Here is a 25,082-nt window from a genome sequence, read left to right as displayed (position 1 = left end):
TTTTGTTCCACTTAAGCAATATCAAAAGTTTATGGAGAGATACTTGTAGGTATAAATGAATACAAGCATGGTTATGGGATGTCTGCACTGACTGCTCTTTTGTTCCTCTTGAAATTTATAGAAATCTTCTATACAGAGTCCCAGAGGATGCTATATATAAAAGGCGTATCGTGTTGCTGAGGAAATGAAAGTAGACCAAATTGAAGCATTTAACATTCAGAATATCAATGTGATTTTTTCCTTGGGTCAGGAGCACTGCACAGAACCTCATTATAGGAGCTGAATACTGTGCTAAAATCGTTACCATAAGCTTGAACAAAATTATAATTAACATCTAACTGCTCAAAGTTAAATATAGAAAAAAAAATCACTTTTCACAGATTTCTTAAACTACTACGGAAAACTCTGCATAAAAGTATACAAATGTTGCCAAAAACTAAAGAGGGATTTTTGTTTGCAATCTGAAATCATTCCTCCTTCCTCAAACACTACCAAGGCCCTGATCCTCCAGATGGATCCACTGACACAGACCCTTGTGCCTGTACTGAGCCCTGTTGAAGTCCTTTATCTATGTACCTGCCCTCAGTGTTGATATGGGCTGTGTGTGTATATCCCCCACAACAAGATTAAAATACACATTTTAGGACTCAGTTCTGCACCATTGCTTTCCACTGATTTCAATAGGTTTGTGGAGATTTGGTCCCTGTCCTGTAAGCACAAAGGTACTACTTGAGTGTATAAAGTTAAACAACCATGTTAATGTTTGCTTGACTGGGGCAGATACATAAACAATTCTCATGTATTCAGCTGAGAACTTGCATCCTTCTTCCTCTCCTCTATGACAGCTGCACACTAGATAAGGTAATAGTTATGACATTGCCTAAGGCTTCATTACAGTAGTTCCAAGAATATTCTATTTATAATTACATCTCTATGATTCAGACCAGCATTGCCAAGGTATTTCTCCTTCATCTCCCTCTAACTGCCCTGTAAGGGATACCCATTCTAAAGAGAATTTCCACCCACATCCTATGTGATATGGTCAAGCCAGTAATCTACTGCATCTTTTGCAATTTACATCACTGTGCCATAATTTGCAGTTGCATGGGTGAGGTGTGGGGGAGACAGAAGTACACTTCATTGGCCATTGCAAACTAAAAACTCAGATTGAGTCATCATTAGGAATTTATTTCTTTCAGAACAACATAATGGAAGTTTAACTCATGGGCCAAATGCAGTTCACAGAGCTCTAAAAGAAGCCTGTAACTGCCCTAATCGTTAATAGTAAGGTACATCCCACCAAGAATACAGCTCAGCATACCCTGTCATGATGAAAGTACCTCTACAATCTGGGCTCCATTCCATACAAATTAAATGTGACCTCCATGTTTCTGTTAAATTGCCAAAGTGGGCTTCACTGGGCAAACTCTGTTTTAGGATCTGTGTACATTTATAAACTTGCTTTACCCTTTACTCTCCCCTAGTAAAAGGCAACATAACAGGAAACAGTAGGAAACAATTATAAAATCAGCTTATGATAATGATCAAGATAGAGATGTCACATCCTTCCATTGTCTGAATTCCAGTTGCAGAGCACAATGTTCAAGCCAAAAATGCCAAGCTCTGAGTTTTTAACAAGTATGAAACCTTTGAAGATATAACATGAATAGCACAGAACTTCCTATAATTAGATACCATCAACAGACATAATAGCGCAGTGTCTTAAAAACTGAAAAATGGGAGTGTTATGTCTTATAGACAAACCAAGACTTAATATTCCCAAGCAAAGCAGTTGTTTAATAAATGCGAACAAAGCTGTAAATTATGTAACCTCTCTTTCCCCCCCACCCACATGCTTGGAGTTGTGTGTTCACATCCTACTTAAAAGTCCTTTAGATACCATGGTTGTTGCACTTACTCGAAATCTGTCCTCCCAAGAGGTCTGTAAAAGCTGAATCATCTCCAGTGGTGAGCCTAGCTCAGTGATGGTAGTCAGCGTGTCTGGGATGTCATTGCTATCCTGATAACAGTAACCATAGAGCTGAAAAAAGTACACAAAGGGAGAGAGATTAGTGTAATACTTCTTGGCATGCTCTTCTTTTCTCCATGGATGCAGGAAACAGTCTCCTGTATCCTCCTTGGACCTTTGGATCCTATATGTTTTAGGACGCTGCCCTTAAGGCCCCATGTCGCAGTCATGTATCCTTCCATCTGAGGAGAAGTCCTGTCGAAGCCCATCATTGAAACTCTTAAGTTGTCCAGTGCAGGCTCTGCAGGCCACACATGGGTGGCTGGGTATGCAGTATTTGCATATCCTTCTGGCAAGGCTTTTATAATCAAGGCCCTTATCAAGAAACTTATATGGAAAAATATATATATGTGTAGATATGGGAATTCATTTTAGCATATGCACTATCTGGCATAATCATAATAATTCTGTACTTAAAAATAGGCATTAGAAAATCTCATGTAAAGATCAAGGTTTTTTGCAGTACTATTGCTAGTGCACTGAGTGTCTATTTGTATTTAAATATGACAGAGGGTTCAACTATATCTTTATAATGAACTTTAAAAAGCCATTGCAAATGTCAAGGCATATCCTTTTCAACACAGAAAATGCTTCTAATAGTACTTGTTGAAGTTACATGTGCAATTATGTTAGAGGGGTGAATACTGCAAAATATTTTAAAATGAATGCACTTCAGTCATGCTCTAGCTCCTTTTATGTTTGCTTTCCAAAAGTCACATGAGTGATCAATTTTTACTTGCACAGACACTTCCACAGTAACAACATTTGAAGCCTGTGCTTGAAGTGACTTATTTCAGATGGGATGGGGACTGTTTTACACAGCCAGGAGACAGGCTTTTAGAAACTCCTTGCCAAAGCCTTGGCAGAGAGGCAGTTAAATGAGCTGAACAAAGATCTGATTACAGACTTTGCAGCAGGGACAATTTTACACTCTACTCCCAGCCAAATAAGTCTTATGGTAGAAGAGCTGCCATGATTTAAAAGGTTAAAAATCCCCTGATCCTACTCATCTCCTCCCCATACCTAAGAGGCTCAAAAACACCACGGCTTCTTCAAACCCATTCGTTTCTTGATTATGGACATCATCCAAAGCTCATTGAAGTCAATGGGAGTCTGTATTGACATCCGTGTGCTTTGAATCAGATCCTATAAGAACTATGCTCAACCAATGTAAGTTCAGAAACAATACCTTGTGTGTTACGTGATCAATCGCAACTAAGCAACATTTGAATAGCCAGAGCAATTAAATGTTCTCAATCAACTAACAATGAAAAAAAAAAACATTGCAAACAAATTCACTCACTACTCTGAATAGCAAGCACATTTGTGCAATACGCTCACAAACATTTAACAAGCAGAAAAAGAGGTTAAATTCAGTAAGCAAATTATTTGTTATGAATCATCCCCTTAGCTCTATCGTTGTCCATGTTTAAAGGAAAAAAAAATATTCCAAAAACATAAGTGAAGTAAGCAATTATTCCTTTCAGTGAAAGAATAGCATTGTACTTCAAAACAACTGGTAAAACATGTACATCAAACAAAATGAAAATGAAAAGCTAGAATAGTTTATTTTAAAAAACATACAACAGAAATTTTGGCACGGGAGATGTACTTGTAGCAGGTATTTCTACACTAGAGACACATGGAATTGAAATAGGGATACACCATAGTTTTAATAATACACATTAACCTAGGACTTCTTGGACCAGATACAGGGATTGTCTCTTAATATCTGTGACACAATTTTTTATGGAAGCATGTTTCTGATATAGGTACAGTAGTCAAAACTTAGCATGACACAAACTATCTTAGAAGAAAACATCAGCACAATTACCACCATTACAAACCAAAAAGAACACAAATATAAAGAGAATTAAAATATTTGATAGAATATGCATCTTTGCTAGAATGCTACTGGACTTGCCTGTGAATTTTTTTATGTTATATATAAAATATGCCTGATCACACAGTCCTCACAGTTTAGCCTTTGTATGGATGGGGATTAGCAGTGTAAGATTGAGCCCATTATATTTAAAGGTTAATTTCTGGTGTCAGAGCCTAATAAGTTCTATATCCTTCTGAAGTCTAGTTCTACAGAATCACAGAGGGGATTTATAAAATTGTATTGTCTGGTGGAAAAAAACTAATAAAACAGAAGAAGTAAGATTTAGAAGGCAAATTTAATGAAAAATGTCAATTCTATAGTAAATGTCAATTCAGAGCAATAATGAATGACAAGAAGAAAAGGAGTACTTGTGGCACCTTAGAGACTAACCAATTTATTTGAGCATGAGCTTTCGTGCTCATGCTCAAATAAATTGGTTAGTCTCTAAGGTGCCACAAGTACTCCTTTTCTTTTTGCGAATACAGACTAACACGGCTGTTACTCTGAAATGAATGACAAGGACATCAGTCTTCATGAGCCATTCAAGCCCTCTGAAAGAGTGCAATAAAAACAAAGTAATTTTAATTAAGACAAAGTATCTTTATAGCAAATGTATATGCATATTAAAAGATTATGAATTTATCTTAATTAAAATATATATTTAATAAGAATAAATTCAGAATACTTTTGTAAGTGTTAAATCTCAAAGTACGGGTTCCAATTGTCATAATAATATAATAGGTTTGTTCTCGGGGGTTGGGTAGCACTGCATTTAATTATCTCAGTTTAGAATCCAATTGCACTCCTGCAAAAATCATTGCTGACTGATGTTTATGTTTAGTACAGATTCTGCTGCTTTGAATTGCTGTGAAAGCTTAAAGGGCCCAATCCAATTTTCCTTCCACAAGAAACTCTCTCTTCAAATCGCAATGGTAAATTTTCTTGCATAAGTCCATTTAATTTAATTAAGTCCATAGTTAAATACATTAAAAATTATTTGATATTTTTCTTCATCACATGTAATTCTAACTAAAGAAATAGATCTGGCTCTTCTTTATCACTATTATTTATGTAAAAGATTTCTAGCTATAGAATTGCTGTTTTGTTATATAGAATCATTGATGCATGGAAGTCATAGATGGAAAGGAGATATTGGGCTACATTTCAATATATTTTAAATGAAGGCTGGAGGCCTAAAGCAAAACTGCAAATGCAATACACTGCAACATTTGTAAGTACAATTGTGGTGACTGAAAATTTTAAAAGTAGCTACATCCCGATGCAAACAAATAATTAGGTATCCACAATGGCCATTTATATGTGCACAGCCAGACAGCATACAGATGTACACGTATTTTCCTTTAAAAATTTAGCTCATTAGATCATCTAGCCCTTCTTCCTGTCAATGCAAGGTTGTTTCCCAAAGTATACTTTCTTGATTTTTGTCCAATCTAGTTTGTAAAGGTTCCAAATAGAACAATGTCATTTTCACTACCAATAATAAAGTAACTAATTTGTATACATACATATTTGGATCAACCACCTGCAATTGGAAAAATAACCACACAGACAATTTGAATGAAACTGGAGTCAAAAGATTATCCAAATGGGAAAGATATAAAAGTAGAGCAAGCAGAGTGAATCAGGAACTTCCACAAATGAAATTCTCTTTGTAGGGACAGCATTTTTTCTATCATCTAGTTACATATTATACTTTCCAAATATATTATTATTTCATACCCCAGTATGGCATGGCTTCAGTTAAATGTATCAAAAGAAATATTATCCAATGAATATAGTTGGATATGTCAAGCCATTACATTGAAATACTACAAATACATAATTTTGTATAGAATCTGTAAACAGTTACTAGCTGGGGATACTTTTCTTTTTCCTTAGGAAAATGTACGACGGATATAAAATTTTGAACTGTTGTCATATTGTGCACAATAATCCCTGTAAAGCAGGTGTATTTACTGAGTTCTTCACTAACTGTTTAGATTTTCTCAATCAAAGACTGTATTCCTTATGCACCTAAAGCTCCCACTGACTTCAGCAGGAGTTTTAGATGCCTAAAGAACACAGGGTCAGCCCTGGAGAAAGTTATATTCTTTTGTAAGATTTCACGTCTGTACTGCCAGTCAGTCCACATCCCTTTAGAATTGCCTTTTATTACAAATTATAGAGACAGAGGTGCCCCTTTCAGACAAGAAAGGGGGTGGTGGGGAGCAGAGGTCAGACTGCACACAAAAGCCGACAAGCTTACTGAATAAAAACACAAAATAAAGGAGCTTATTAAGCTGTCATCAGAGGGTAAGTATATGCAAACAACAGGCCCTCATGCATTAGTGTAGTCACCAAAGCTGGATTTAAAAAAAAAAAAAAAAGGTCAAGAGAAAGCCTTAGCAAAAGTTTTACTTTTTATTTATACAGTTTGCTCAAACAGGAGTGGTACAATTGAAAATCTTACAAAATAAAGCCAGATTATGTTCTAACACTGGTGTAAATCTAAAGCAGGATTGCCAGCCTGAAACATCCAAAGATCAGGAGTCTGGCCCCCAAAAACAGAATATTGGCCTAAAAATCATGAGATGTTAAAAAAAATGATAAAATGTATTTGCATTCTAGTTTTTGAGCCCTGAGGATTCCCCCCTTTAGCTTTCCTCTGTAACCAGGAGGGCTAGAAATTTACTTGTTTTTGTAACGAAAACTGAGATTGTTCATATAATCACATGACTCCAAGAACTCGAGCTTTCAGGGAAAAAAGGAATAATCGCCTTTGATAGAATTGTGAGAGTTGGTAACACTGCTAAAGTAACAGCATTAGTTCTGATTCTCTTCTCACTCACACCTCAGTGATTTCACTGGAGTTACTGCAGATTTAGTCCAGTGTAAGAGCAGAGTTTGGCCCTGAACTGATAAAAATTTTCTTGTTCATGTGCGCACTGGAGCTCGTGGGCACAGTGGGCACAGGATGGTGTTTATTTTCAAAGATACATGTGCACACCTAGCCAAACTGAAAATTAGTCCAGAATTGGACATGGCAAGGCCAGTCTAGTAGTAAACTAGGGCCTGAATCAATGCCCATTGCACTCAGTAGAAAGACACCCATTGACATCGCTGAACACTGGATCAAGCGCCTAGTGGCTAAATTAGAGGAATCAATTGTAGAGCGCTTTGACATTCCTATGGCATCAGACCAAATGAAGACAAATTGGGGATAAACTTTGGCCATGCCCTCTGTTGCCATGGCAATGGGCCAGTCCCTCCAAAGAGGGATATACAAGAACAGCCATGATGCATAGCTGTTACTTAGCAATAAATACTCTAGGATTTTCATGTTGGCCTAAAAGCTGTTTTTTTCCCCTCACATTTTAAACATGTTCTAACTTTACGGAGTATATTATAAATATTTCTGCCACCCCTCCTCAATCCAAAAGCATCTGTAAACTGTAAAACTGTAAAAGCATCTGGTGAGCGCTTTTACATGGCAAATGACTAGATTATTTCATTAATTTTAATCTTCCTAGGTAAATGTAACATACAGAGGAGTCGCAGGGAGCAGAGGTCCCTCAGCACCATTCAGGATGCATTCAGCATCTTGTAGGATTTGGACCAAAGCTGGATGTCAAAGCCAAGAGGCAAAATGTCTTCCTGCTGCCTGAGGCTAGAGATGGAAATTGTAAGCAAGCAGTGGAAAATTTAAATATTAAACTAACTGCTCACAACTATCTTTAGGAGGTTTTTTATTAATAACTTTGCTATTATTAATAGTGCTGCATGCTAGAAGAGCTAAAGGTTACACAAATGTCATCAGAGCTGCCATCCATATTAATAGCTTCAAAAGAAAGCAGAACAAAAATGAAATTCACGTGTATATGTATATATTATACTCACACAAAACCTGTAAGGCACATATTTTGGCAGTAAACTTGAGGCTTACAAAAGTTCTCTCCCCTTTTCTCTCCTCATTTTATTATAAAAAATTCTTTATAGCACTGTAAATTTACACTGTATTGCACAACCCCTGGGTCCAGCCCAAGAAAACACTTATTCCTGCAAGCTCTTGCCTATAGCTCAGTTAAGGTCAATGGGACTACTAATTTAACCATGATTTCAATGGGACTGGACAGGTATAACTGAGGGCAGAATTTGAAGCCAGACCTTAAATAATCGGGAACAAAATCTACCCTGACTTCCACCAGCGATGACTGCATCCCCTTCGGTGGGGTTGTGTGGAAGATTGACTCTAAATCAGTGCCAGGTTTACAATGATGCCAGTGGCACCATGGAGCCGGGCTCATGCTCAGAAGGATCCCCGGCCTGCTCTGCTTGCACTGTGCCCTGAGACCCAGCCAGCCCACTGGCTCCCCCCCATCCCGCCACCACCACTTGCTCCTCTCAGCCAGCCGATGGCTTATTTCTGCCCCCTGGCCAGACCCCAGTGCACCTCTGGCTCCAGACAGTCTCTGCTTCCCACCACCTGTCTCCCTGGAGCTGAGCTACCTGGGACTGGTGCAGAAGCCTGGCCAGTCTCAGCCAGTTGCAGGGGGAAATGGTGTGGGGGTGTGTGGCTTGGCTGGACCCCTCCAGTCAAGTGGGTCCCGAGGGAGCACAGCTGAGGGAGGCCCTGGCCTGGCTGTTCTCACCACTCCCAAGGGGCCAGAGCGATTCGCCATCCCAGGAGCAGCCCTGGCGGCTCAGCCCGGCAGACAAAGTGGCCTCCCAGCAGGGCCATGGAGTGCAGTGGGGAGGTGCTGCTGGGATGCGAGGAAGATCTCGGCGTGTTGGGGCACGAGGGAGTGGGGGTTCTGTGTGGAGGGCTTGGCAGTTGTGATGGGGCTGTGGGCAGGGGGGCGCTGGGCAAGGGTGGTGTTGTGCAGGGCACTGTGTGGTGCAGCATGGACCACTGTGCGTCTGGCAACTGCCGGTTTGTAAATAGTATCCTCGCACTGGGCTGGGCGGACCATGTCATGCCTCTGGCCGGCCCTTCACTCTGGGGACCAACAGCCCCCGCACCACACCATGCTCCATTGCCCCAGTCGGGGCCCACAAGTATGTTTGGTGCCGGGCCGACAAAAGGTTAATCTGGCCCTGCTCTAAATTATGCAACTATTTAAATGATTAATCTCTGTCTGTTTTCTGTTCTGAAGCAGCAAGCAAGCAGTGCTGTTGAAATGTTCATGAGATCTGGCCATATTAAAACTGACCCCTTCAGTATAGTTCTATTAAGTTAAGTGTCTCAGTCTTCTTCACTGCTGGGCTTACTTCCCTCAAGTGAGCTTTGTTTAACTCAGAGTCGGTCTGCAGTTGCAAAGTCCCAGAATAAGTAGCTCTTCCTATCATAGATCACTCTGAGTTTAGCCAGAAACAATATACGGCCGTCAAGGCCTAGGTCCACAAATACTCCACTGTCAGTTCTTTTTGCCTAGCTTGAGTGGCCAGGCTGAGACTGGGGGAAAAAAACAAAACAAAAACAGTTTGCTCCTTTATTATTATTGATAAATTGTATTGCCATAGTGCGTAGGACTGCCAGTCATGGAGCAGGACTCCATTGTGCTAGGCACTGTACACAGTCCTTGCCCCAAAAGCTTACAATCTCAGTAAGTAAGAGACAACAGATGGATACAGATGGACAGCTGGAGGCTGTGGTCTCAGCAGCCTAACCCCTGTAGAGTTTTTTATGTTTGTTTGTTTTTTGAAGGCACCATGGAAGAGGAGAATTCCAATGAGAACTAGGCACTGAGACACTTCGCTAGAGGCCTATTTGCATCTTTAGGTACAAAAATGCCTTTAGCAATCTGGACCTAAGTGAAAAAGTATTAAAAACATCACTGGTTGGTATATATGATGTATGCACACCACCTTGTCTCCTCAAATGCTTTACATGTGTATGTCACAAGACTGGAGAATGTGGTCTTTAACTCAAGTCTGAGTGAATCAGTGCACCTTACAATAGTTTCTCCCCATTGTGGACAAGGTTGCCACATGGGTGACAGCATACTGGTTTGGCTAATCCCCATGCCCTCCCACAATGTAGTAACGCAGAAATTATTCTAAAGCCACCCTCTCCTCTCAGCAGCAGTGGGTATTATGGGCTAGGTCCTACAGGCATCTTAGAACTACAGCTGTTACAACTACAGTGTGTATGGTGTGCGTGGACACACCAAAACAATTCTGTCAAAATAGCGTTTGTGGGTGGGTTAAACCATTGCAAGGATGGTGATGCTAGAAACCATTTTGTGCAGTCAAGTGCCATTGAAGCTAGGGAACTGAACTGTTTGTTTACAACAGCTGTCAGGAAGTGTTCCTTCTGAACAGGTGCAGAAGGATTTTAATAATTGCTAGTGTAGGAGGTCCAAACCCTTTACAGAACCATAACAGGAAGTATGAACGAGACAAGTTTTCCTCAGCTTAATGTAGACATACTCATTGATCAAGGGCAGGATGCAGATCTAAAGAGACAACATGGCTACATGGGACCTTGGAAGCCACGAAATCCTGTGTCTCACTCCAGCTGTGGCAGACTTGATGGGTGGCCTTGGACTAGTTATGTAACCTCGCTCAGTCTTTGCTATCTAATAAAAGAAGTAGGACAATAGTACTTACCTACCTTACAAATTAGTCCAATTGGTAAGTGATAAAGCAGGTTTGCCCTTGGAATCCTCATTATACAAAATGTTATATTTTATTGAAACATAGTGTCCTGGGCAGGATACCCACCAACTTGAACAGCTTTATATGTGCAGTGTGTCTCTGAAAAATTCAAGTAGCAAAGGTGATTTTTGCAAAAGGTGAAATGGTGCCATTGGTCTCTGTTCAGTTCTGCACAGAGAGGAGATTGCCAGGATCCTAGGCAAGGAAAGCTGATGAGATTGCAAATCATCAGCTCTCATAAAGGAGCCAGAAATTCAAAACAGAGTCTTTTGGGGTAATTTACATGGCACATAACACAGAGGAACAATCAGAGAAATCATTCGACAAATTAATGGGATTAGTTTTATGAACGATTTATTTGAAAGTGAGTAATGAGGGTGTAGCTCTTTAACTAATTCTATGGTTTTTGCCTCGTGGAAATCCCTTCCTGCCAACAGCTCTGTAAGTTAAATCCCCATCTACAATCTCATGCAATTCAATGGGAGAAAATATTATTTGGCCACTTCAGAGTTGAGGCATATGGCTTGTCTAATAATGACATGAATAGTTATGGCTGGTTTGCAATTGTATCAGCTCTGTGCTTCCAACAGCACTGGAGTTCCTGTTAACAGATCCTTTCTTCACTCTTAAAAGTGCAGGATAACATCTGGGCCTGTTGGGAAGCACTCTTGCAATAAAGAAGTACTTTGTGTAATTCATCTTTCCTCGCCAAGCCACATCTGTCTGCTCTCCCTGGCCTTCTCCATTCCCACCCCGAGCTCCTCAGGGCTGTGGAGGCATACTGGAGCTGCAGCAAGCTGTCTCCATCAACAGGTGGCACTGTTTGCTTTTTTCCTCCTCACCCTACAAAGCGATCCAGTGCTGCCACCCCACATTACATCTATGGTTAACATTTTCGAAAGTGCTTACATCACTAAATCTCCCTGTGGATCTAGTGCTAACTCCCACTTCAGGGTCTTAAATACAAAATATAGGCACCAATGATAGCCTCAAAACCCCCACTCAGATGCCACCTCACCCTATCAGTGCCTAAATTCCCTAGACACCTCAATTTCTGCTGGTGAGCAGGTGTAAAACCACCTAAGTCTAACACCACCAAGCTGCTCAGTGCCCTAGTTCATGCTTTACCCCTGGTGGGATTCTCCAACTTGGCATTCCTCCATCTATTTTGCCTGCAGGGACAAATCTGGTAGGTATTGTCAGAGCATGCCTTGCCTGCACAAAAGACAACCGGATCTAGACTTTTTTGATGCGGGTATGTTTGTCTCAGAATATCTGACAACCAAGTGGGTAGAGCTCTCATGCAGAATATTGGAGACCCTGTTTTCAAATCCCCACTCTGCCTGATTTGCAGCAGGGACTTAAACGCAGCTTTCCCAGATACATGCCTTAACCATGAGGCTACTGGGTATTCTAGGGTGGGAGTGCTCTCAACTTGTCCTGCTGAAGCTGTTCCCCTGTGTATTAGATAAATAAATATTAACTGGGCTCAAGAGAGACTGACTTCATGGCCCAGTGGTTAGGGCACTTGCCTGTGATGTAGGTCCCTGCTCCAATAAATATTTCATTTGTTATACAAAATGGAACAGCTTGAGAGATTGAGAGAGCCCCACCTCAGCACGCCCAATAGCCTGGTGGTCAAGGCAGTGATAGGGAAGACCTGCTCCAAATCAGGCAGAGTAGGGGTTTGGAAACAGGTCTCCCAGAGCCCAGGTGAGCACCCCCTAACCACCTGGCTATAATGTAATCGGTCTCTCTCTCTCTCTCTTTGAGAAAGAGCTGAGGTATCTTAGGAACCTCGCTCCAGGAGAGGGTTCACAGCTTTCAATCCTGAGTAGAAATAGATAACAGGCTCAGACCCCACCCCTCTCCTCAGTGTTTCCTACTGGCTAGCATAGACAGAAGCCAGCAAACCAGAAGCCAAGTTTCCCATGCATCTAACTCCTCCCACCCTTTGCATAGGGGAACCTGGGTTCCTAACTCGGGGCTGTGAATTCTACTAGGCAGCTGGGCGCCTAGAAGTTAGGCGTCGCCATGCCTATGTCCCTTTGTAGACTAATCCTTAGGAGCCAACCTTACACAGAAAGTCACTGGGACTTAGGCTTCTATGTTCCTGCATCACTTTGGGGATTTAGGCTCCTAAGTCACTTAGATGCTTTTGAAAATGTTACCCCAAGGACCTGCCTACCCTGGGAAAAATTTCTGAGCAGTTTAAAAACTTGTTCAGCTAAACTCATTTTAAAACCATCGAAGTCCTGGTGTGCACTCGGTTTCAGGCAGTTTAAAAATGTCTGAAAAATGCTCCAACAAAAACAGCTTAACAGTTAGAAAATTTCACAGTGTAGATAGGTCCTTGGAGCTATATTGTGCCCTTTATCTATGGATGCAGATCAAGCACATAATAAAATCCCAAGCTCTCATTCTAGCAGATTAATTCTCTCTAATTAGGGGCTCTGTTTTGAAGGTTCAATTACAAGGGAAATTTCTACACTCCTCTCCCAATCCAAATTTCATAATGACAGTTTCCCCAAGTGATCAGCTACCGTCTTGCCTGGGCTCTTTGTTGAGGACACTACACCACAGTCTACTCAGAAGGTTGCTCAAATTTTCAATGAAAACAAAAAGCTCTTCGGGTTCACCACCAAGTATTCTCCACCACTACCAGAACAAAAGTGTTTCATGATTTGAGCTCCTGATTCCACTGGACCCCACTTTCTTGAAACAACAAAGGATTTCCTGAGCATCTGACCCTTCCCCATAACTAGAGCTCACCCCATTCCCATGTTGTAAGCAAGTTTTGTTGATTAAAGATTAGTGTGGACTCTGAATGAAGCAACATGATATAATATGACCTGATTCACGTCAACTTATTTAAGCTAGAAATGCATTTTAATTAATTTACCCCTTGGAGAAATTATTTTCTTCTATACAGAATTACCAGATTTTAATATTAAGACTTCAACATTTTAATTCTCAAACTAAAAATAAGGGTCCTGCTTTTGACCTCACTAACTGGATTTGTCTATGCTGAGGAAAAGCACCATGTTAGAAAACATGTTAACTAACACAATGGTAACATGACTTTACATCCTATTTAAAAGAGGAACAAGTGATGTTCAAAATGTGTTAGCTAGTTGTAATAGCCCATGCCAGGACCACCTAAAACGTTTTCAAATACCACTGGATTTGTCCACGCCAAAGGCAAAAATCTTTTAATACCATGTTTTTTAACATGATACATTTTCAGAGTGTAATCAAGGCCACTTACACAAATGTAAATCCAAAATAATTCCCCTAAAGACAACAGAATTACTCCAGATTTAAAATGGGATAAAATCATAATCTGGACTGTGATTTTTAAAGTGTATTTGCTTTGACAAACCAAAAAAAGGGGGTTGGTCTTAGTCAATAAGCCTCTGGTCTGCCATCAGCTGCTGTTCAAGGCTGTTCCTCCCCACCCCACCGCCACTGTTCTGAAATGAACTCATCGCTTATTTTTTTAAATAAAATAAAGATTTATTTTAGTTGACGTGGAGACTCTTTTTCAGAGAAACACACTGAATTACGCTATAAGTGATTATAAAGATACCTAAAAACCTACAAAGATAATCTTGCGGTTTCACAAAACGTATGTCAGTTTCAAACCTGCACTCCCTTCCATTCATCTTCAGCAGTGTAATAGGAGAACCAATCAAAAGATTGTTTATACCCATGAATGGCAGCACCCTTAATTCAGATCTACAGGGCTGTAATTATATTATTACAGAAAATCAAACATTGCCAGTGTCTTTCCAATCGTATTCATTGTCTGAAATTAACAGCAAATGGTGGTTGATTTTCTTTTCTTCCCAGATACAGACAGACTGGAGGGAGGAATTAGAGCAAACTCAATCACTGCACGGAAAAGCTGGATTCAAAAATAAATATTTTAACTTTCTAAGAAAAGAAACCACGGCGGAGAGGGAAAGGAAGAGGAGACCCGCCACAGCACTTGATAGAGAGCAAGTGCAAAGCAATTAGTGGGCTGCTGAATCCTGTGTTACAATAAATCAGTGACCCAAATCCCCCTCTTCCCCAATGCCCCTCATTATTAAATCAACTTTAATGAACTAGCCCCTTCTCTCTCTCCCTCCAAACCAAACACGGTTCCATTTTCATCTGCACCTGCCTATCACAATGGCTGGTGTGCGGCGGGAATGTTTTTTAGGAAGCGATCTAGGGCAGTGTGTGATTGACAAGTTCCCAGCCTTGCTCTTTGAATCAACGCCTCTGCCCAGATCACGCTGCAATGCCCCATCAGACAAACCAAGCCTGACTCAGAGACGGTAAATACCCTTTAAAGCGAAAGGCACCTCATGTTTTCTTTGCATTAACACCAGCTGACCCCTGTATCTAACACTAACCCACACTCCCTTTTCCAGGTTCTCAGCATTTCGTGTGATAGCCTGATATTGCCACATCTGGCACCTGGCCCGAACAGGCTCCATGCATGACGAACGTGTCAATATGGGATGCGAGGACAGGGCTACGAGCTGAGAAGGGTTATTTTTTGTGTGAGTGTGTGGGTTTTTTTTTTTTTTAATTTCAACGTATATTGTGCCCTAATCAGGTATTCTAAAAGGATGCCGGGGGGGTCGCAGCAAAGCTGGTTTTGACAAGAGACAGGCCAGAATGGGAACTATAGAGACAGTCAAGAGCAAGTTTGTTATCTTACAAAGTACACTTCAGGCTGTCAGCTGCGAGAGATTTACAGGAAAATCCCCTTTCCTGGGACTGAACCTCCAGGAAAGAAAGGCTGGATTTCCTCCGAGCAAGACTCAAACGTATTTCACCCTAGATAGCCCCTCATAACAGGCCTGAGTGGGGACATGCGCTGCAGCGCCAGAAGGCTAAGACTACAGTGCGGGGACAGCCACTTGGCAACAATAACACTGCACACCGCGTTGTGCCTCTCTCTGTGTGTGTGATCTGTGGGGGGGGGGGCTATTTATCTGTCCATTCTTGACTCTATGGGAGAGGGGGAGATCTCTCTTCTCCTTCTAAAAACCCCACTTCCCTCCATCACCAGCTGCAGTTAGCGGGAAGGTGGCTCCTGTTTTCATGCTCAAGTACAACTCTTTGGGAAGGCGGTTTTAGAGGGCTGCTGAGCGAGTCAACACTGAGCAGCTCCAGCCCCGAGTCGTGCTGCTAATTGGTCGCAGCTGGCTGAGGGGTGTTAAGTGTTCACTGTGTGTTGGGGAGGGGGGAGATAATTGGAAGGGGAAGTTTGAGAAACAAAAGTGCAATATTTTATGGCTGGTTTACAGTGATGTCAAACTCCGTAGTAAACACATTGCTATTGAAAACCCACTCTGTGAGACTATCTGAGCTGTCAGGAGCAGCTAACCCCTGGTAGCTAACAGAATCGCCGGGCTAAGCCGTGGCTTGGCGTATTTGAATTTTTTTTTCCAGCACATTTGATTTTTTCCCATGTCCGAGATCGATAAGAAGATCCTTACCTGAGAGGGACGGTAAACTGCTGCTGGCGGGGGTGGCTGGATAGTCATTTCAGCTGGTCTCCTTAACTCTTTCAACTCAGGGAGAGCGATGATGAAGCTGGAAATTCTTTTTAAAACTAAGCCCAGCAGTAGGCAGAAGTCTTGTATTTTGCTAAATTAAGATCCAATAAAGTAGCACTGTCCACGTAGTCATTAACTGTATGTAGCAATGTTGTTTTAGCCCTGTAGCTCCCGGGATATGAGAGAGACAAGGTGGGTGTCAGAGCGTCTCTCTCTCTCTCTCACCAACAAAAGCTGGTCCACTAAAAGATATCGCCGCACCCACCTTGCCTCTTTAACGCAGAAACGGACTGTCCCTTTTGCTAGGGAAGTAACTCGGTGGTTGATGGATACACTGCATGCAGGGAGAAAGTGAAAAGCGTTTGAGGCCAAACTGAGTACTCTCAATGGTGTTTCTACAGTGCTGGATGAAGAAACCGGATGAAAATGAGCTAAGAAAAAGCGTTTTCTTATGAGGACATACACAGTTGTGCTGTAGTGAATTTGACATCAGTTAAACGGTTTGGGTCCTTTACACTCTTTTCCTCTACTTAAAATGGATGCTCATGTCAAAACCCAGACTAGATTGGGGAAAGTATGTTGGCTTTTGAGTTTCTTCCCTCTGTCTCCGGCAGAAATGTATCATTTCTAAAACCAGATACGCCTTAGAGGCCTAAGCCTGCGTTAATGTTGTCACTGACCTCAGCAGATGCAGGACCATGGCCCTGTGGGGGATTTTACAATAGACACAACAAAAAGGAGCAGGCTGATTTGGAAGACGCTCCCTGTTCCCCGTTGCACGAGCCCCGATGACCCCCCCCCCCCGGCCAGTATGACATTACAGGTCTACTCCTGGACCATAAGTCTGCCCAGCTGTGACCAGATAAGGCCCGTCAGGTTTTTATAGTCGCCTGGCAAGGTAAGGTCTTATCAAACATTGGTGTTCGCCCGCGGCGGTCACCTCGCCCCGCGCTCTACGCAGCGAACGGAACGTGGTAAACAAGAAGGCAGCGATGTAGGTGGCTTCGCAGCTCTCTTTACTAGCGCATTTGCAATCTGATCAGAGCAGCCAAGTCGAAAGGAAATTCTGCTCGTGTCTGAGGAGACCGGGAGCGGCCAAAATAATAATAAAGAAAGAATCTGAGCCAAATGGAAAACATGTTTCTGATTTAAGTTTAAGCTATTTTGTAAGTAGATGGCATGTAATTTGTGCAAACATAATTAACACAAGGGATTTTTGCTCATTAGAACGTTCTCCCAGCGCAGCGGGCTGGGCGTGTATTTTCTAATTGGCGTTTTTAGAAGCGTCTATTCATGTGTTTGTTCTAGTTCAGTTTCCACATGACGTGACTGCTCACAAGGCAAATGTGACATGAAGAAGAGTGACTTCATTTACCTATTATAGGGTCCACCAGCCTTCAGCAAACAGGGGAATTAACTGACAGCGCTTCCTCTAGTCTTTGGTACAAAAAATAATCACTGATCGTGAGCAGATTTTTCGATACGATGTTCCATAATGCACACCCCAGTTTAAAGGAACCCTAGTGTCTACACATGTGTAAACACTGAAGTTTGTTGTTGTTGCTCGTTGCATAGATAATGCAGGACAGAATGTTGGTTTCCATTTTGTGAAGATGACTATTTCCAAATTATTCTCTGCATACGAGGAAAGTATCTATTTGAATAACATGTGAAAGGAATACAGCACGATCACTATAACCCACCGAGGATGCCAGAGAAACTGCAATTCTAAAATGTTTAAATCATCATTTTTGCCAAATTGTAGAGACACTGGGTTGCTTTCTACGGAAAAAGAGAAAAATCTTGAAAACCAATATTTAAAAATTGAGTTTATTTCCTGCTGTCAAGCTAGTATCGATATCCTTGTTTGCATTACAGTGACAGTAGGAATTTCTTCCTATGAGGATATATGACATCATATGGAATAACTGAAAACCTCTTAACAGTGGTTGTAGTGCAGCATGCGAGATGTTGTTTTCATTATGTCTCATACCTGGCAGCATATAGGCAATAATTAGCAAACGCTGTATTTAGTTGTCGATTTTTTATTCTAAAGCTACAAAAAATGTTTTCTCCAGTTTTATCCCAAGAAAGCAAGCAAACTGACTTCCCATTCCCAATTTTTGCATGTACTCATGGGGAAGAGGAGATATTAAACTTGCATCTGGCCCTTCCTAGACTTCCAGTGTATGAAAATTGACTGTTTTGTTCATTTCGACCTTTAGTTCTTATGGGGGAATTGGTAGCTTTTGCTACAGAAAAAAAATCAAAAGCTGCCTATTTGATTTCTTCTTAAAAATAGCTACGGGGAATGCACGTTCTAACGTTGTTTTCTTTTTTCATCAACGTTCACACACTGTGCGAAATGCAACAGGAATTTCAATCCAAATGGGCACGTTGAAATTAATGTGAAGGTGTAATAGTCGCACAAGGCAACATTTCTGTCAAGTGGAGTAATGTCAGTGTACCTTAAGAATAATACTGCGCCCTGTTACAGTTAGTACTCCTTCTAATCTTCCATTTGCCAGGATTCTGTGTAATTAAGATTCACACGACAAAATACACAATAAACCTAAATAACGACTACAGTGCCAGGTGAGGAACAATCACATTTCCATTCCCACAATATTCCGGGGAAGGGGAGTTGTCGTTTGTATTGATTAGGGTTAACATTTTATTGTACGTATTCTGAGAGAGTTTATATCTTCTTACGCTTCCTTCGCTTTTCAACATCACAATTTTATTTTTTTATTTATTTTTTTCTTAGGTAAAAGAACAACCAGAAAAGGCTGCTAGGCCAGGCATAGCTATACGCCTTCTCCCATAATGACATTACTTCTGCACCAGTTAGCAGAATGAAAATGTATAATATTCCTAATCTTTCCCCAGTGCTTTCCTATACAGGCCAGGGTAAATCTGGCAGAATTAATCACTTCAGAGAGGATGTCAATATCTTTAGTTGCGCATGTATGTCTACTGAGCGTTTTTGTGTATAAAGGTTTCCTATCTTCTCCGTATTATAAGTAAAGAGCTGTTAGAAGAGAGCAGAAACTATAGATCTGTATAGATGATAGATCAGAAGAGATTTTGCGTATATAACATGTAAATGGTGATGAACTAATAACTACAAATCTTTAGAGAACATTAACTGAAGTAACTTATTTGACTCCATAAACATTAGTCTAAAAGGATGTTAGAACTATACTTGTCCAAAGAATGTTACATCTGTATTTAGAGGGAGGCTTGTTATCCCAAGATGGCATTTTTCGACCCATTGGGTTGACATTAGTGATAGTCAAATACTATTTATTCGATGTACTATAATCACTCGGTATGGAAGGCCAGGAACGGCAATGTTATAGGTATATCAAGATCAAAGCTTTCTAGTTCTTTCATACAGATCACAAATGCAATCAACTCCACCGTATATACACCCCTTTCTGCGGTTACTCCATACTTTTATTCCCTTGGTATGAAGAGCGCCAACAGGTTGCCTGTGGTGAGAAATAAACCCTTGACACATTTTTCCACATCCTATCTGTACACGGCGGCTGGTTTTCACTCACTGTCTGGTACAAGCCCTGGCAATTTTTAAAGAACCCCGAAAGAAATGACCATTGCCTACCGTGTCGCGATCTGCAAAAGCTTTACTTGTAATTCCTTTCAAAGAGCCCAAACGTCCCCCACGGCACCAGCGCCAGAGCGCCCCACCCCCTGGCCTTACCTGGAGGATGTTGGAGTGCTGTAGCCTTTGCAGGAGGATCATCTCCTTGACGATTTTGTAGGAGGCTAGCCGGTAGCAATCTTCTAACGCCGCGTATTGCTTCACGCAGTTCTCGATGTCGTGCCCCCCAAAATCGACCGATTTCAGCGCCACGGCCAGCGTGCGGTTCAGGACGACCTTGTAGACAGCTTTGGTGTAGCCGGAGCCCAAGTAATGCAGGCTGGTGACATTGTGGATGTCTCGGCACCCCAGCAGAGGGGGGTTCAGAGCCAGGTCTACTTTGGCTTCGGGATAGGAGCCCCCTCGGCTGCCAGCCTGCGGCGCTTTCCCCTTCTCCAGCCGAAGCGTCTGCTCCGAGGAGGTCCGCTGCTGGGCTAGGTCCATCAGCCGCCGCTCCAGGGGTCTCACCAGCCGCCGGGCAGCAGCCGCGGGCGGCTGGTGCTTCTGGTAGCGGAGCACCTCCTCGTAGCGCTCCCTGATCTGCCGGGCTAGCTCCCAGCGCCGGCTCCCGCGGTCCTCCCCTCGCCGGTACCAAGGCGAGCCCGCAAGCGCCGGGGTGACCCCGCGCCGCGGCGGCGGCGGCTGCTGGTGCGGATCAAAGCCCGGGATGAACAGCACGTTCAGCAAAGTGCCCAGGAAGAAGGAGAGGCAGCAGCCGGCGGCCACCGCGATCTTCCTGCGCCTCATCGCAGCGCCCCAGCCTCTCCCCCCAGGACGCAGGTTTGGGCGGAAAAAGGCTCCCCGGGACCGCAGCCCCTTCACGTGGCCCCGCCGGCCCTCGCCCCGCGCAGGCACATCAGCGTGACACTTGCCTCCCTGCTCATGAGCTTCTGGAGCGCGGATTATTAGCCAGACCCGGAGGCGAGCGGGGGCGGGGGGGGGGTGGATAATCACCCTGAGCCCTCTCCGCTCGCTGACGTCCCCTGATTGACAGCCCGGCCCGGCCCGCGGACCGGCGGAGCAGCAGGGGGCCCTGGGAAACGTAGTCTCTTTAATGACTCTCCCCGCCGCCGTCTGATAGCCGGGAAGTCAGGACTACAACTCCCAGGCGCAGCCGCAGCCGCAGCTCCCGTGCGCGGCCGGGCCGTAGGCGGGACCGAAATGATAACGGTGTGCTCTGCAGAGCAGGGAGCGGGCTCCGGCTGGCCAGCCGCGCTAAACACGAGATCATACCCCCGGGGGGCCGGGGCCGGGGCCGGGGCCGGGCTGGTATCAGTGGCTTCACTTTTCTCGCAGGAGCCTCTGAGCTAGACGCAGAGCTGCCGGCTGCTACTTGGAGGCGCCTTCATTTGGGGATTCATTTGTAAGAATCTCCCCCTCTAGTGATGAAGGCTTGTCTCTCCCCACGGTGCGTGTTTCTGTTTGAGCGGGACGTTTAAAATCTCACCCGTAGTTATTTGTTCAAGCGCACTCGTTCCCATTCTCCCCGTTTGACAGCGCGGGTTGCACGGGCATCACGCCCGTCACACCTTGGAAAGCGTTTTGCGACTGAAAAGCCAAGGCTCAGAAAGCAGCACGCACCCGCCGACAGAGGTGAGGATAAGCACACCAAGGGAAGGTTTTGCCGATGAATTTTCCACATATTTTCTTGCAGTTGGTTAACTTACCAATAAAACAATCCGACTAAGATAAATAACAGCTAATTCATGATGTCTGCGTGAGGTGTGTATATATTTTCTCTCTCAACGCAATAAGCTGGTACATTACCCAGGAAGGAGTTATGGCCTTGTGTCCTCTGGCAGGGCTAAACTGTGATTTATCATAAATTTACTGATAATATAAGAACCGAGAGCTGTGATTTCGAGATGAAAAATGGAAGCCACGGAGGAGATAGGTTAGCTGTGTCTCTCTAGACTAGATCTACAAATCATGGTCTCAACATGGGGTAGCCCCTGCCCTGCGGGAGATGTGAATTGCAGGGGTGAGTGCTAATGACATGGTTATCCATCAAGCCCACATTACGATGCTGTTAGCAACTAATTAACAAATACAATCGGCCCAAGAAACGTCACAAAGAAAAGCACATCAACAAAAGACAAGCCATAAAGAGTCTAGGGGGGACTGCGAGCTAAAGTTCACCGGGACGCAAAAAGAGAAGCATTTCCAATAAAGGAAGGGGATCATTTAAAGCACGAGTCATTTAGGTAATACACATCGGCTACAAAAATTCCGTTTACCCTCCCAGGCGCGTGTGACCGATGCTCGAAAGCATTTATTTTTGGTGAGAGTAGACAGTAAAGCAATCTACTTTGTATGGCTCACAAAGGCTGATGCTCAAATAATTTGGTTAGTCTCTAAGGTGCCACAAATACTCCTTTTCTTTTTGCGAATACAGACTAACACGGCTGTTACTCTGAAACCTTTGTATGGCTTGTAATTAATCAAAATCCAAAGCCTACTGTTTGTCCATTTTTGCTGCATATGTTACACGTGAAACTCTAGGACTGCATGCTGACTCATAAGGAATACTGTTTTCAAGAGACAAGATACATTAATAAGAGGCCTATATGGTCAAGATAATCGGGAGAGTTTAAAAGATTCAGTTTACTTTTACAACGTAATCTCTTCAATCACGGGTTTAACTAAGAACCGTCAGTCACTTGTAATAAAACTGTCCGGAGGGCGAATTACAAGTTTTTGAGAAGCGGACAGCAGATCAAACGGTTTTTAATGAGGCCTAATTTTGACATATTTTAATAGTGGCTGTACAGTCAGGCTTGAAACATAATACCAAGAGCAAATGGAAGCGTTAAGGTCAAACATGATGAGAGCCCCCGAATGAGGACAGTAAATCACCAGTGAAGAGACCGTGTCTGAAATAGGTGTGGGGCTAACGAGCCATTAAGTAGCCTGCAGCACATTTCCCGAACGCCTCGCGGTGTTCTCATGCCATACTGTCCCGTTAGCTTTGTGGCCATTGCAGCCTTTGTATGTGAGCAGAACTGAGCTGTGTAAGGAGGCTGGGAGGAGATCGCATTCAAAAGCCAGGTAAATACTGTATCAGCTAAGCGCCACCTACTGTTCCTTGCAACTGAATGCTCAACCAGCCGCACACCCTCAGTCCCCCGCAAGCTTATTGCAGGACACAGTAACCGGGTGAAGCTTTGCGTGGTTGGATGGCAAGTAACAATGCATAAAACACCCCAACGGTGCCTGCTGCTGCATCTCATAGTTTTTATTCTTTCCATTCTTATCTAATTGTCACCACGGACAACATTCTCTCCTCGCTGATACCAGGGCAACCCAGCGGCAGTTATCCTGGGCCACAGCCTGCTCCCAGTCATGTAAATGAGGGCAGAATTTGGCCAGTGATATGTCTCCCAATATAAACTCTGATCATAACGACTGGCCTTATTTTCAAAGGCGCTGAACGCCTGCCGCTCCCGTTGATTTCAATGGGATGTGCGGGGGACCAGCACCTTTGAATCCACTCCTTTTTATTACATTACAATACTAGGCCTCTGAAACTCGCATACAACTAAGTATATTGTACTTGGGTTAATGCAGGGCCTTCCCACTCTGATTTGTCAGCCACACCTGTCTCCAGTGCTCGAGCTGGGGGCTAATGTATTGCAATGAATAATATAAATGAGAATAGTGCGTATACCTGGACCCATGTACATTCCAGATCAGGTAACCATTAAGCGATCACCAATCAAAGATCTCCAATCACAATGTCAAGTCTCTGCCCCACTCCGCAGCAGAAATAAAAGACTCTCCCAGAGCTATATGGGGGAATAATTCCCATCCCTCCAGAAATATTTTAAATATCTATTTTTACGCGGTTTTATGATTTGTTTGATTTTAACCAATGTTTCCCATTTATTCCAAAGATGTAAGTACACGAGTTAAGTTGGAGCGTTTATGAAACGGGAGAAAGGAAGAGCAGAAGGAAACCCTGTATATAGTAATTGTACCATCTCAGTTTTATTTGGGTTTATAATTTGCGCAGTAACATTCAAGGGCCTAGACAGACTCCGTCTGGTGAAAACAGTGAGGTTTAGGAGAGCAGGGCTAAATTCTTATTTTGTTTTCCCGTGGGTTTAACGTTACAGATTAATCTCTTTTAGAGAAGAAAACACTGAACTACTAAGGCAAACTTGTTGGAGCAGATCTTCCTCCCACTGAAGTGCATAGCTATTTCGACTTCAGTATAGAAAGGATCCAGCCCCATTGCTTGCTACAACTGAGGTGGTACTTTCCCCTAGGGTGGAAATGCTCTCAGACTCGGGGGACCGATTTTCGGTTGATCTTTTATTTTAGCTCCTGTCAAGAATCACTGCTACAGTCTTAATTCACCCCCAAATGCTTGGAAATGGATTGAAGTGCTCTGATCTGAGGGAGAGAAACACCGACCCTGCCTGTTCAGTCCAATGCCTTTCCCAGGCAGTTCGCTTTGATTACAGCACATCGGCCAATCTCTTCAACGTGCACTACGGAATCAGTGGGCCAGGTTACTTCACGGTTCTCCGCCTCCCCGTTCCCCCAGCCAGCAGCCCCGAGGGTGACACCCGCGGAGCGTCTTATCAGCCCTGTCTTCTCCAGGGTTCTAATTTAGAGCTTCCCCCTGATCGCTCGCGTTCTTTGCAGACACCTAACAGCTATTTACCATCCTCACCTTTGAATCGCACAAACCATTTAGCGTGGGATTATCGAACTTCACACACAAGCAACGGAAAGCCCCTGAGAGCTCACAATCCAGCCCCCTCCCTCTGGAAGATTTCTATCAGATAATAGGCCAAACACTGCCTCATTGAAAGGGAGGGAAGGGAAGCTTGTTTAGCCAGGTACTTTGCATTACAATTTTACCTGTGGGTGGTTTGGGGGGAGGGATGTAAATCTGCCTGTATGGGAGAAAGGTTGGTCCTGCCTGGTGTTCTGCAAGGGCTTCCTGCTGGGAGCAAAAATGAACTTTTAACTGCTTTTCATTATTAAGGCTGATTTAAACAATTTCACAGGAGGATGGGGAGTATCCAGATTCTCTTCCTTCTTGGCCCCCTAAACACACACACATTTTAGACTTTGTCTCAGCACCCCACCGCTGAGTCATTTTCTCACCCCGCAGTGCTTTTGCTTTCCTCATTGTGAATTACTAGTTTGTTTCAGACCTTGTGATCAATCCTTTAAGTGGACATGACCGCTCATATTCTGCCTCAAAGGTTTAGTTATGGTGGGAGAACTTGTTTAAAGCAGGAAACATTAATACCTTTGAATAGTAAGCATAGTGAA

At 43.1% G+C, this 25,082-nt stretch overlaps 1 protein-coding gene across 1 annotated transcript in view; it reads right to left on the bottom strand.

The window, feature by feature from the left end:
• Nucleotides 1–20,715, bottom strand: part of PKDCC (protein kinase domain containing, cytoplasmic) — a 45,284-nt gene extending 24,569 nt beyond the window's left edge. Inside the window, exons 1-2 of the mRNA XM_077811961.1 lie at nt 19,854–20,715; nt 1,919–2,041 (exon numbers count right to left, since the gene is read on the bottom strand). Of these exons, the coding sequence (XP_077668087.1) occupies nt 1,919–2,041; nt 19,854–20,540 (810 nt within the window). The 5' untranslated portion in view covers nt 20,541–20,715. The remainder of the gene's footprint in view (nt 1–1,918; nt 2,042–19,853) is intronic.
• Between the last annotated feature and the right edge of the window lie 4,367 nt (nt 20,716–25,082).

This window comes from Eretmochelys imbricata, chromosome 3, assembly GCF_965152235.1.
Source record: "Eretmochelys imbricata isolate rEreImb1 chromosome 3, rEreImb1.hap1, whole genome shotgun sequence".
NCBI classification, from domain to species: domain Eukaryota; kingdom Metazoa; phylum Chordata; order Testudines; family Cheloniidae; genus Eretmochelys; species Eretmochelys imbricata.
This window is presented reverse-complemented; position numbering and strand designations above follow the sequence as displayed.